A 14,683-nucleotide genomic window follows, 5' to 3' on the forward strand; every position below is an offset into this window, starting at 1 on the left:
GACTTCAGTACAAAGCCTTCTGACTTCAAGTCACGGGATGAAAATCCTTCGATGTTAACACCCAACAGGCAGAAAGTTCAGTGTCAGTTAACAGAACAGACTGGGCCAGCGCGTACAAGATTATCCTCCAAGCTCCACAAATGGTCTAGCCAAGGTTATAGCTGATGTAATCCTAAAAGGGCATTATCAGAAAATGCCCATTGCTCTTGTCTAAGCTTTACCATCCGCAGATAGGAATGACTGAGCTCAAGGACTGTCACACTGATGGTATTATGCTCGCATCACCATTTAAAAGCAGCTATTGGAAACTTCTGCAGCAGGGCATAACAGTCGCTTCATTAAATGTAGATTTAAATCAGTTTTGAGCACTCGGGATAAAATACTTTCAACAAGACATACACAGCAATGCAGTAAGAATTCTGAATCCCCTAGTACGTAGCCCAGAAAGCTGAACCCATTTTAAAAAGGTCCCCCCAACAATATTCCTCCCTGCCCTCAATTTTAAAATCATTTTAAAGTCATTAATCATTCAAATATAAAAATCTCCTGCATTCCAAAAGATCTGAAACCCAGTACAAGTTAGTTTGTTGGTTTTTTGGTGTTTGTTTTCTTCACTAAAGACACTGTGTGTTTAAATATTAACCCAAACAAGCCCCTCTTCTTCCACCTTCCATATGTGGAACATTTCAGCCTGTAATAATACATCTGAATTCCACATTCCTAATATACTTTATGCAAAATTAACTATACCGTTTTCTGTGGAGTTAAATTACTTCATTCCTAGGTCTGGGCAGATTAAAAGGGTAATTCATAACCATTTTCAAGTTAGTTCATAAAGAAGTTTCAGCGGCTTGCTCTAAGAACTTTAAAACCCAGTTTTCCATACTCATTAAAAACTATTTGTATGAGGATGATAGTGAAAACTGAACTCGGAAAGAAATCAAAACACTAACAACTCAGTCACAAGAACCAGACACATATGAGCTCAGCTGGCCGCAGAGGATCTGTTGAGCTATGCTGATTACAGCACCCAAATGATTCTTTATTTGAAACTCTGAAAAAAGCCTTCGAGATTTTAAAGAAGGTTCTCTGAGGCCACATTATTTACATTTGATTAAGGAATGTCAGTTCTAGCAATTATACTATGCACCATGCACATCCACGAAACTGTTATTTTTTAATGCACTGCCAGAAAAAGGCTTTTGTCTATTTAGATAGCTTTTCATTAACTGCATTTCATTATTTTTTAAGATTAATTACTATGTCTGCATGAGAAGGTGAAAGAGAAAAAATTGAGAGCTGCCCTCTCCACACGTCACATGTCTGCATTTCTATACCACAAACCAAAAATGAATTACATTAGCACATGGAAATGCAAAGAGTTGTGGTGTTTTTTTTTTTTTTTTGAGATAGCTGTGACTCAAGATCTCTTATTTAAGCCATGTGCTAACAAAAAGACATCTGAGAATACAACAAGGTTCTCGAGTATGAAGGTGACCAAAATCCACTTACCAAATGCACATTGGTCAGAGGAATGTGCTTCTGCCACAGCAATGTCAAAAAACAGAAACTGAAATTTAATATGTACATTTTTAATGTCAGCACCCAATGATGCCCTAAAATGTAATTACACGGGCAGTTCCTGGAGATCAACAGGGTCATAAGGTAAAGAACAGTAATTCTGCTTGGTGCACACTATGAAAGCCTCAGCGTGTTAATAAAGAAGACAAGCTTCAAGAGCATGTACATAATATAATTAAGCACAGATAGATGAAACTCCAATTCTCCATCCACCTGCATATTTTACACAAGTATTTTAAACTTTTCCCCATCAGCAATAATAAGGTTTGGTAAAGCTTTAAATCTTGCACACTGCGGTACTGAGCTTTTTAAAGGATAGACTAGGAAAATAAAAAGCAATTCTAGCAATCCAAAAAGGTTTAAACTGTTGGCTTTTTTTATTTACAGACTACTGGCAATTAATTTAAAGGCATCAGATAATGGAGAAAATAGGCATTTTCTAACTTAAAGTATATAAACAGCTTCATCAGAAACCAATCTTTTAGGTACATAAACAGCTTCATCGGAAGCCATTCTGCTAGTTACATAAAGAATCCTATTATGCCAAATTAATTCAATCTAACTAATTAGAGAGCAGGAAGTTCTTTCAATTATTTTATGTGCTGTCTGAGAAACACACTTGAATACGAGAGCAGATTTCATTAATTGCGGTTCATTATTCTCCAGATTAGTTACTAAACTTGCATCAGAAGGTCAAAGACAGCAATTTTGTTAGCTGCCACCACCTTGACTGGAATGTCTCTGCATTTCTGAAACTCAGGCAACCACTGACTATAAACACAAACAGCACTGGGAAAAAGCATTTTGTTAAGATAACTTCTGTGCGTGCTCGCTTACTTTAAGGTTGATGCCAGCCTAAGCAACGGCCTATGACTGAAATAAAAAGCTGCTAAAATAAAAAAGGGTATTTTCAGAACAAGTGATCAGAACTCCATCTTCTGTTTGCTCGCACAGAACCAGCGATTCGGTAACACATCCACTCAGAGAGCTGCCTGGTCATGACGAACTTCAGTTATAAACTTGAAAAAAGGTTAAGTACTACTCCCTTGGAAATGACGCTCAAAAGCACTAAAAATCAACTTAGCCATAAGACCCTGCTTACAAGGTGCAACAAAACAAATCTGATTCAAGGCCAGGTTGGACGGGGCTTTGGGCAACCTGGGCTAGTGGAAGGTGTCCCTGCCCGGGGCAGGGGGTTGGAACTAGATGATCTTTGAAGTCCCTTCCAACCCAAATTGTTCTGTGGTTCTATGATGCTTTCTGCAGGACGTACAGCCATCTAACCCTGATAATTTAACTATAACATACTGGAGATTTAATGTAACAGCTGGGCCAGCCATCCAGTTCAAGATGGTTCACCAGCATTTTTCCAGAATGGGTTTTAATGACATTAGATAATTAAGTACTCTCAAATAATGTAACAGATAGGCACTGAAAAGTGAACTTGACAAAGACTTGGGAAATTCTCTTTCACTGTAGTTGTTTGATGAACCAGGAGAAAGTAATAAACTGATCCACTTAGCTTTTTGGTATTTATGTTCAAAAACCTGTTATTATGTATCTGTTCGGTTGCTTTTAGCCAGGAAAGGATGATTTAGATCCTTCCATTTTCTTTGTAAAGCGTTCCTTTGGTAATTTCTATTCCTGAGCATAGCTCTCCCAATTTGTTGTTTACAGCAACAGAAGTCCATCAATTGCCAGTTAGGGGTCAGATTCTTCTGCAATTACAGGCGAAATACCCTTTTGGCTTCACCTCCCCTTTACACTTTTTGTAGTTTACCACCTACTCTCACCCTGCACATTCATTTATGTCCCCTGCCACTGTGTATTGAAGTTTTATTCTTCCGCAGAACTAAGATGCATTGTTCTGTATCTTCTGAGACTCAGAAATATCATTTTTTGTGTCCCCTCCATTGCGTAGTTTACTACAGTTAGGCAAGAATTACTAGCTTGCCGTCTCGCTCTGGCAGGTTAGCGATAAGGTGTTAAAGCTGACTGCCAAACACTGACCCCCACAGCAGCCCCATCATCCACCGAGTACAACAGCCATTCATCACCGCCACCATTTAAATTCTTCTGGCCACATTTGCATCATCAGGCCATTATAAAGAAACAGCAAGAAAGATTATGAGACATGATATTTATGATCTTAAAGCCAGTCTTGCTCCAGCAGCATGTATTTATTTTTTTGTGCTGCACAGAGGCAGCTGTAGCTAATTCTGTAGCAGTTCCTTCAATTTTTGCTCTCTTTTCTGTGCGCTGTGATTGCTAACAGGAGTGAAGCAGCCCTGTCTCCGTACTGATAGAGCTGCAAAGAATATCTATAAAACCTCTCAAACCAGTGAGGTGTATTTGTAATACTTGTTCTGTTGCAAAAGTAGCAAATAATTTTAACATTTCGTTTTATTATACAGATCAGTGGTCATGGGAAAATTTAGGTTGCTCTCCAATGCCACCAAGCATTAAAACACCACACACTCCTGTTTATATATTAGCTTGTACATTTTTTAAAACAAAGCAGAAATAGCATTGCCTCCTACTAAAAATTGCTGTGATCATGATCCGACTGAGTTTCCATAATATAAATTAAAATCTCTGAACATAGGTGTCTTTGTAGTTTAAAAACCAACTTCAAGACAAATAATGCAAGGCTGATCTTGAACAGTAGGAAGGAGTGGGAACAGGTGGTTAGACTAGAGGCAGGAAATTAGGCCTCGCTTCTAATCTCAGCACTTACTGATTCAGTAAGAATTCAAGAAGTTGTGAAAGGCTCTCACTGCAACTGTAAAGAGCACCTATTTGCATCTTTTGATACCCAAATACCTTTAAGGAAAGCCGCTGTCTTAATTTTAATTCTCTAAATTTCGTAGATGAGTAAGTTTATATGATTCCAGTCTCAGCACTAAAGCTGTTGTAAGCAAAAGGCAACATGAAAATGTAAAGCATTTAATTAGAGAAGATATAGGAGTAAAATTTGCTCCTTTTATTACTTTGTAGAGAATAAAACCACAGTCAAAATAAAAGTATTTTAAATCTGCCTTATTTTCATTTGTGCTATGTCTGTCATAATTTACTTTTAAAAATATTTAAGTGTTAGTGTATTTATTTTTGTTCTGTTTGTTTATTTAATATTCCACTGTACTTCTACGATGACAAAACAACTTCCTGTAGTCCTGGGACATTCTTCTAACAGCAAGTTTAGTTGTAGCAAACAATGGAACAGAACGTCTGGATCCAATCACAAAAAACAGCTGCTTGGGGATTTTAGGGTTTGTTTTGCAGAAGATTTCCTTTACAACATTTGTCTGCATGTCAAGAGGTGAGGAAAGGTCTAAGTTAACAGGTAACGTGTTTCCAGAACTCCAGACAAGTGAACAAGACGACAGCAGAGTGAGCTGGATGGTTAACAAAGCACGGACAGAATGGACTTGCGCGAACTTCAACAAGTAAGATCTGACTCCAGATTTATTTTCATTACAGCTTGTTAAATATTCCAGACTTACACTATAGAGGACTATTCCTTTGTAAATAACTACAGCTTCTCAAATAAAGGAGATGATATTTATTTATAATGGGATTCTGTATTTTATCTGTTTTCTTTAAAAGCCAGTAGCATTTTCTAGTCTGCTTGAGCATGCGCTAGCTACTGCTCAGAGGACACAAGCCACACCTGGAGCAGGTGGAGTTTTGCAGCACAGCATCCAAAAAAAAGAAAATTAAATGCTTCTTTGACATGTGGCATAGATAAAAGAATGAACAAAAGCAACTGTCCGAAGTACATAGCAGAAGATGTGAAGAGGTGACATGAGCTGGGATGAGGGGTGGGAGGGAATGGTATATGAAATAACAAATTAAAAATAGAATTACATTTTCCACTTGGCAATACACAAACAACACTAAGTGCACTTCATAAATTTTACTATTGTTGCTGCAAGTGGTATTACCATAAATCATGCTGGTAGTGTACTTGGCACTTCTAAAAAGCAAAGTGGGCTGAGTGTATCAATAAGTTTAAACAGCTCCACTATCTCTGGACAGGATGGAGGGGAAATGCATCACAAGGCTTTACTATGACTAAAAGCTTGGTTTGCACTGCAACAACATATAAAACAGCACTTTGCCAGCAAGTCTAACAACACTCGCCAATATTACTGCATAGTCAATTTGACTTAATTTTTTACCTGCTGTGCAAGGGGAGATGTCTGCCTGCCCTTTTTCTCATCTCTAACAGGAAAGAGAGATTTCAGCAGTTTGGGCATCTGAGGCACGAAGGACTTTACAGGATTCAGGTAGGAAGCAGCAAGGCTACCAATACCTGTTGGAAAAAATAAAAAATGAAAACAGTCATGCTTTGGGGAAAGGACAAGGAAAAAAAAAAACCCAAACCTGACTCAAACGCCCCTTAAAAATTATTACAAAACTGTTATCATTTTAGTCTAAGATGACATCTTCCAGCAGTCAAAGCATTAGATAAGGAAAAGCACTGAGGGCTGGCTCCTCCCTTGAAAGGGACATATGGATTTGGGTAGGTCTTAAGCTGTGGCCCCAATACACATAAGATTTTTTTTTTTCATCACATGGTGTGAAAAAGCTTGTTGTTTGCAATTGGACAATTGGAAACATAAAGTGCTTTATAACTTGCAGAAGCAGAAAAAAAAAAACCACCCAAGCAAGCAGCAAAATCAAAAAAGGATGTCCATACAACACAATTTTAACAACAATTACAAAACTTACTGGAAGTAAAAGATGAGAAGATCCAAGTGAAGAAAAAGAAAAAAATGTTAGGGGCATTCAACTCTCCTTACTCATACTGCCATTTTTTTCTATACTACTCCCCCTTGACAAAACCTAGGTAGGTATATAAAACATCACTATTTATCTCTGCACTCTCAGTTATATATTAGGCACATTAGCTGCAAAATATCCATCCAATTCCACCGCTGGTTATATTCTAAAACATTAGTAGCCTTACTAACTTTGCTGGTTTACTCATTTGGCTTTAGAAATTGAACTACTGAGATAAAGACTGCATCTTTAGACAATTTTAAACATGTGGCATTTACCTCTCAGCAGAATTAGTATCAGATTGAAAGGAAAGGCTAGTTAGAGTAGCCTAGAGTCTGAGTAGCTTAGCCACAACTGCTAAATGTTCACAGAGAGGGAACTGCAAAGACATTGCTCTGGAGAGGAAATTTCTCTGCATCTCTGAAAGCAGCTCAGCTGTATCTGACATTCAAGAGCTGCAGCAACTTCACTCCATTTTTAGGAAAGTTGTCTTGGCTTTAGGAAAATTCTTACCCGGATCAGGAGAGTGGTTTTGCTGCCCAGAGCCTGACAGAGAGGTGCGAGATGGACTAATGCCTCTATTGGAATTTGTGGCACCTTGGGATACATCTTGCTGACTCTCCCATCGGCCCTAGAGGAAAAAAAAAAGAAATTTTCAAAGTTAGCATACCAGTGAGAGTACAGCAATGCTTACAAACCATGCCAGCCTGCGCAGCCCCTTTGCAAAGTTCAGAATGCACAGAGCTGAGGAAAGACCCTTCCCCAAAGGCATTTTTAGTTGAAACACCCAGTCCTGCAAAGATAAGCACCCTCAGCATTGAGGCACAGGAAAAAGTCTACTTATAGACCTTAAAGCTGTAATATTTCCCTCAATTATGCAGCTGTGTTTTGGAAGTTGAGTACATTACAACCAGGTGAAAACAAAATAGTACTGTCTGCCCAAAAGTCTTAAATATTTTGTGTATCTACTCTCGAAGCAGTCATGAGTGAAGGCTGAATGTAGAGAGAAGGGGTGAGGACACACAGAGCTCTGAACAGGAAAAGAAACAGGATCTTAGACCTAAACGCTGGATGTCAGTGCCTAGAGTCAGAGAACGGACGAGCTGATCAGGTCAAGAGGAAGCAACTGTAGTACTGCAACTTCTCTATTGCTAACAGAGAGCATCTCCAAGATAGTATTTCACACCAGTGCACAAGCGTCAAGAATCTATGTAGCCAAATGATTTTTTCCTATCATCTTGATATGTAAAATCATTTACAGACTTGTCTGCAATGATTACGCTAAGTGACTGGCCAGAAGAGTGTCTCTGCTGAAAGCTTCATGTGGATACAAGACAGTATATTGCTTCACCATATTGAGCTCTACGTTAGGTGTGCAGAGCTGAAAGGGAGGCGCTGAAATCCATGTGGTTGTCCTGCAAACTTCTGATACAGGCACACTCGCAATGCCTGCGAAAGTTTCTTTGCACTGCTAAAGAGCAGGCTCTAATAAAGCTATATGTTGCTAATTTACTTAATAGGAGACCTTAAGGCAATTCAATATCCATTCAGGAGTCTATGGGTCAAAAGAATCTGGTCTCAAATGCTATAAGAATTCTCAACATCTTGTGGAAAAGTGTTGTCCTGTTCAGGTAGCAGAGTGCCCTCAGGACTACAAGCTTGTAAAGTTTCACCTTTCCAAAAATAGAGGTGGCAAAGACAGGATGGTGCAGCCAAACCAATACAAATTGAAGTCTGATCTCACTTCTCGTAAAGAGTTATGCTACGTTTGGTACAGTATCTGTACTTGTCTGGATTATATTGTATCTGAATCTTGCTTATTCTTTTAAAAGACATAACAGAAAGAGAAATATTTTCACAACGAGATGATACAGTGAACATACTACAAAGGAGTCACAAGGGATGGATAAACCTGCTACATCCCAGACCACAAGTTTCATGTATTTTTCCTGGAGGAAGAGCGGGGGAAAATGCACCTTTTCAAGAAGCTTCATGTTGTTGGATGCAAGGAAATAATATGACCTTGAACAGAAAAATGACAGGCAGCTAAACTAATCTTAACTGTAACTTGAAGTCATGAATGTTTCACAAATAATAAATAAGCCAGGATAGGAGGAATAGATTTCTCCAATGGGTTGAAGGTCACACTGAGCAGCCCAGAGCAAAAATCGTTTCCATTCGGATCTATAAGTTAGTCCCTTAGAAGCTCTCCTGCTTTGAATAGCAAGTAACTTGCACTTTTGCAGAGCAGTACCCGTCTTCAGCCCACTACCAGCTAACATCCCTATTATCAGATGTAGAGACAGCAGGAGCTGTTTCTGTGAAGTAACATTTGGGATACCTAAGGGCTAATGGATGTCTGAGTTCACTGGAGGCAGCCATTCTGAATGTCAAAACTGATATAACCCAGGCCGGGACTAGCAGTAATACCAGGGGTTTGTTTAGTCTTGTATTTTTGAGGACTTTGGTGTTTAAGCCCTTCTTGAAAGCTTCCTGTTCTATCAGCATGGACGATAGAGCTGTTCTACCCATACCTTAAGCCCCCAACTTAAGCATTATCTTTGACCTGCAACTCATTTATCTTACACACATCAAAAAGTCATGTCTGAAAAATTCTTTCCACAAAATCCTTCTATGAAACAGTCTTTCCTATTCCACTCCCCAGAAACTCTTATTCAGGCTTTTGCAGTCTTGTGTTTCAACTAGCGCAGGTTTCTTTCAGGTGACCTTACCGCATGCGGTCTTGCCCCACTTCTATCCATTTAAAATACTGCTTCAGAAACTGCTTTCTTATCCTGCCATTATGATTGTTTCACACAAGGCAGCAGACACTGAAAGTCAGCATGGAAACAGCCAACGACTTCAGGCTATACTCAAACTGTCTTCCCCTTCAGGATGTGAAATGTTTCCTGGAATCTCCTTCTCTGGCTCCCACTGATGGGGTAGTTTGCAGGAGAAGAGTCAAAACATGAGAAAAGAGTTCATACTCTACCCAGATGGGGAAAATATCTCAGCGTAATTCAGTATTTTTTGGATGCACCAGCTCAGTGGTGCTGAAGAAGTTAAAAGAGAAGACTATTCGGTGGGAAGTCATCACAAGACTCAAACAATCCTGAAATACTGTTTGGTTTTGTTGCCTTCTGGTCTGGTCTGCCAACAGCCTGGTAGATGTTTGCATTATGTTAAGAAAAAGAACTATGAGAGAGTGCAAAGCATCTGAAGGCTTCTTTTTTGGAGGATATAACAAAGCTGGATTGCTGTTACTTTTGGATCTTAGGATAATGATCCACTTACTAAAGACAATTGGATAAAGGTGACATGTCTTAATAACTTTCTAGCTATAAGGCCAAGTCTAAGTGCTTCTGGAGACCACAGAGACATAGGAAACAGCAAGACTCTTATGGGAAAGTTTTCTAGCTTACTAGAACACCAACTCAATGCAGGTAAGGAGCAACTGAATCATTTTTGAATCACGATTGGTTGAGTCAGAAGTGCCTTTCATTGACTGTTCCAACAAAAATAATTTCAGGCAAGTATCTTGACTTTCTAGACCTGTTTGGAGAATGATGAAAAAAAAATGGAGTATGTAAGAAACGGAGAAAAACACTTTCAGAATATTCATCGTCTACAGAAAGAATGGCAACGTTTAGCGACTTTTTCCTCAGGAAAAGCTTTTTTCTTAGGATCTAGGAAATTTTGCTTCAGCCCTGGTATTATGGATGACTACATTTTCTACATAGTTTTAAATATTTTGCCAGGTTAAATAAAATAAAAGTCCTGGGAACAGGAATGTGCATGTGATAAAAAGATTTGTCTGGCCATATATTTAAGGCATGTTGGGTTTTTACATAACACTTGCTTTGGAGAGAGCAGAAAGATTGTTATTTTAGACTGAAGGTCAGATTTTTTTAGGGGTAATGTGAACCTCAACTCTGAGATGACAGTAAACCATTAAAAAGTAGGTAAATCAGGGCAACAGGTGGAGAAACATTTGCAAAAGAAAATACCAGAGACAACTGAAAGGGTCAACTGTTGTGCAAAGAATCTGCAGAGGCAAAAGGTAGTTCATGAATGATTGATTTTAATAAGCTGGATTGAAAGATAACCCATCTCAATCTCACAAAAAGAAAAAATGTAAGAATTATTAACTATATTAACTTGATGAAGTTCCCAAGTTTCACATATTCATGTTATATAGCACTCTCACATGATTGCTTTGTGCATTCACTAACTGAAACACTTCAACTTTAAGTCTAAGCAATTGGTATTATTTAAGTGCTGTGGATCTTTCCTCTATTAAGGGTGGTGAGAGAAAGGAAGGAAGCTTGTAAATCATTTGCCCAGAGGAGCCATCATTTCATGAATATATTTGGTCTCTGCCAAGTGACCAAACAGAGGTCAAGTGACTTAATTTAACAAATCAAAAATAGCCACCGGAAGAATGCATGTCCCTTGATGTATTTTGATACAGAGCTGCTTATAAAGTGTTTTATTTCTATAATACCTTCTCCTCCTTCTCATCTGCCTTCCCTTCTTTCACACATCCTCCATGAAAAACACCAGGGGATTTATTTTGAGTCGGTACCGACATGCACAAAATCTTTAGAGCAAATATGGGTGATCACTACCTAAGTCATCTGTAGGGTTTACCTGACAACAATTCTTTTCTTGAAGTTGACAGACTATTAACATGCTGCCACTGGGTAAGAAAAATTAATAGTTCTTGTGTTTTATTATTTTAGCAGGTCAGAAAAGGCTTAGGAAAAGGCAACCATGTAGCACTTAAAATACAAGTTGGGACAAAAGGCACTTGTTCTCATGAACAGGAAGATTATTCAAATTGATCTACATGGTATCAATTTGGTGAAAAAACTCTGGTTCCCAGTAAAACCTGAAGGTTAGGTGCCACAGTCTTGTCTTACTTGGCTTTTGGATATAAGCCTTTTGAGCTACAAACTACTGGAACTTTGGGAAAGGAAGGATGACTGTCAGACAGAATGGGTATTGTGCAAAGGTATTTTAAGAATAACTCAAGAAATTTTTCATCAGTATGTGATGATAGTCTGAAGTAAAAGAAGTCAGAGGTGCCTTCCATTCTTTGTGCATCTGATTCATGCAGTTTAAGTCAACACAATTTTTAAACTTCCAATGCAAGCACCCTGGAATGCAAAAATCCAGCTCCGTATCTTATATCACCACTAAGAGACTTCAGCATCACCTGACATGTGCTGATGTGCAAGATGAAATAAAATTCATCTCACTCTCTTGTAACCATATCTGTAGTGATAACAGGAGTAAAAATTGGCTTTTTCTCATTTAAGTAAGCAGATATAACTTAGAGGTGAGACCAAATGCAGTCCTGTTAACCCAATATGAAACATCCATCAGACTGTCTTCTGAAGTAAATTTAGGAGGCATCTCTCTGCCTTCTTAGCCAGTTAGGTAGCTTAATCTTATGAGTTATTATTAAAAAAATCCCGATGGTGACTTAAATATTTCACATGAATGCATATCTTAGGGTGAGAGTCATCCTGCTCTTTGTAGTGTCAATATCCAGAGATATTCTTTAATGCTTTTTCAAAATGTGGCAAATCCACACCTCTGCTTCGGTCTTAGAGAAGGACTTTTCTAGTTCTTCATGGGGGTGTGTGACCACCCATCCATGTTTGTAGTAACAAAGATTCAACTTCTGCTGCAAGATGAATCTGGGTCCTAATTCTGGAAACTTCTGATCTGCCTGTTTTAGTTGCACCGACACCATCTTTACTTCTTGTCCTAACTTGTTTAATATTCTCGTTTACAGGGGCATGAGTCCTGGTTATTCATAGTGCTGAAGAATGAAGGAACTTTATCAGTATGAATGGTGCTTTACATAGAAGAATGAGACTCAAGAGCCCTTTCCACAGAGCTAAAAATCCATGGTAAAGACAGGCAGAATGCAAGGAATAATAATCTTAAAATTAGAGAGAAAAAGGTAATGGAATAACAGTTAAGGAGATGAATATTCTGAAATGTGTCGAGGGCTTCCACTAACATTAAAGTACACAGGCTTGACAGATTAATTATGCACCAATTCAGGATGCCGTTACTATCCTTGTGACTGATGTTTCTTATGATATAATAAACCACTTGTTTGAGATTAGCTTATCACAGTCACTTCTAAAAACCAAATTCCTGGTAAAATAACAACTTATGACTGCTGGAGAAGACTTCTTTTTCACTAAATTTCTCTGCCAAGTGACAAAGACGTCTAACTTAACTGAAACACCGCATACCAAGCCATTCTCAGGATTTTTAAGCTAAAATAGATAGGACTGGTACCACCACTTTGCTTTATGATGTCTGTGTGCTATAGGAACATTTAAGAATTTGCTTAATGTTTCCATTGTGATTACAAAAGCTTCCGTTCATCTCCCTACAGAAACTGAACCAGAGATCCATTTGAAACCAGAAAATTCTAACTGGAGTTTGCACCCTCCCGCATCCCGAGTAACCAGTGCCTTGACACGCAGCACGCTGCAAGCGAGGAGGTAAGCTACACAATCACAGCTCCACGTGACTCTAGTACAGGGTGTTTGTCAGCAGCTACATCAACCATGGTGAAGAGCTGCAAAACTCCATGCAAACCACTACTCGTTAACTCCAGTTAACCAACGCTTGGTACAACTAAGGGGACAAACAGTCATTCCTCCAAGAGTGTTTACATGATATTAAGAATAAATATGTTTCCATTGGCCCAGTATTAATTTAAAATCATTCTTTCATAGAAATCAAGAGTTGTTCACACTGAACTATTTGAAGTGTGAGAAAGATTTGGAAGAAACTCTCAACGTTTATCTCATCTCCAGGCTAACGTACATGACTGGTATATATTTGCTTGCTTTCATGTCTATCTTTCTTTTTTTTAGCCAAGAAGGGGCATTTTTGAAATAACTTCACCCTGTCCAAAGAACTGTGAGAAATGGCATTAAATAGCTATAGCTCTGTAACAAACCATAAGATGCACCCAAGAAGGAGAAACTTCTCTCATTTGTACCAGTTTCACACTGCATTAATGACAGGCTTTTCAATGGGAAAACTCATTTGCTGTGTACTATTGTAAATGAGACACCACCAGCAGCATCTTCAAAGCAGGAAGTAAAAGCATGTAAGTGAGCAAAATAAACGTTATAGTGAGATAAAATTATTATCCCACTCATTAGGTGGACCTAATGCATTACCTCTGCTGGGACCTTTGGACTCTGAAACATGCAATGAGAAAAATCATTGAGGGGAAGGGAGGAAAAAAACAGAAATCATTAAGAACTCTCGTCTTTAATTTTTACTTTCAAAACCTACAATATTGAAACATCCCACAGTTCTCTCCAAATAGAAGTTGCTATAAGCACTTTATCACCTGCACATATTTTAGCATTCTCTACATGGATCAGATGTAGCAGATTTAGCAACCAATGCTAGAGCACTACATCAAAATTCTATTATTCCTTGCAACTGCATTATGCATTAAAATGCCTTGTCACCACTAGATTCTCTCTTTTAAAATGACTACACGCTCGCTGGGCAGAATATCTATCAGGAAAAGACCCTTCAATTTATCTAGGATTTGCAAAATAAGTTTAAATTTAATCTTTCACTTTTTAAAGAAATACTTTTGATCTATACTGTTGTTTTTAAGCAGTGTAATGGGCTGAGTTATCATCCACCACAAGCTAAAGAGTGATGGTTTCCCTCTGAAGGTCAGAGACTCTCTTCGTAGGCCTCTATTCTGTTCCAGAGGTGGACCTGAACTTACATATAAACCCAAACCTGTCCTTTACCCAGAAGGTTTGCATCCACCCAGGTGAAAGCTTTGGAAGAGCTCTGAAACTCGACATTGAGAAAATTTCCCCTGATAAATGCACTCCTGTGTGATGGATGGCTACGTTTAATCTCACCTGCTCAACTCAGGTCTGCCATTGTACATCCCACAGAGGTTGGCAGCAGCATTACATGACTGACAATGGCCTGAGAACTTCCCCAGAGAAGTCTAGTGTAGCACAACCAAAGCTAGTATGTCCTAGGAACAGTCCCAGGGATACAAGGGTGCCTTGTCTCATATGGATATTTCCCACTTATGCCCCTGTAATTGGTATAGTGCAGACACTGTCATCATCTTTTTTCTACAGAAGACCCGGGAGACCTTCAGATACTTACCCGGTTACTGCTCAGGTTATAGGGGGGTGCTAAGTCTTGGCGGCTTCCAGAAAGCTGAAATAGTTAAGACAAGCAGAATTATTTCTTAACTAAACCTTAAACAACTGATAAATATGCCTCTTGA

General features: G+C 38.7%; 1 protein-coding gene across 7 annotated transcripts in view; it reads right to left on the bottom strand.

Moving 5' to 3' along the window:
* Nucleotides 1-14,683, bottom strand: part of KIF13B (kinesin family member 13B) — a 130,664-nt gene that overhangs the window by 14,259 nt on the left and 101,722 nt on the right. For all 7 annotated transcript variants that reach the window (XM_074861316.1, XM_074861315.1, XM_074861314.1 and 4 more), the window contains 3 exons: nucleotides 14,560-14,613; nucleotides 6,880-6,997; nucleotides 5,763-5,896 (listed from right to left, as the gene is read on the bottom strand). In XM_074861316.1, the coding sequence (XP_074717417.1) occupies nucleotides 5,763-5,896; nucleotides 6,880-6,997; nucleotides 14,560-14,613 (306 nt within the window). The remainder of the gene's footprint in view (nucleotides 1-5,762; nucleotides 5,897-6,879; nucleotides 6,998-14,559; nucleotides 14,614-14,683) is intronic.

Source organism: Strix uralensis, chromosome 3, assembly GCF_047716275.1.
Source record: "Strix uralensis isolate ZFMK-TIS-50842 chromosome 3, bStrUra1, whole genome shotgun sequence".
Classification (NCBI taxonomy): Eukaryota; Metazoa; Chordata; class Aves; order Strigiformes; family Strigidae; genus Strix; species Strix uralensis.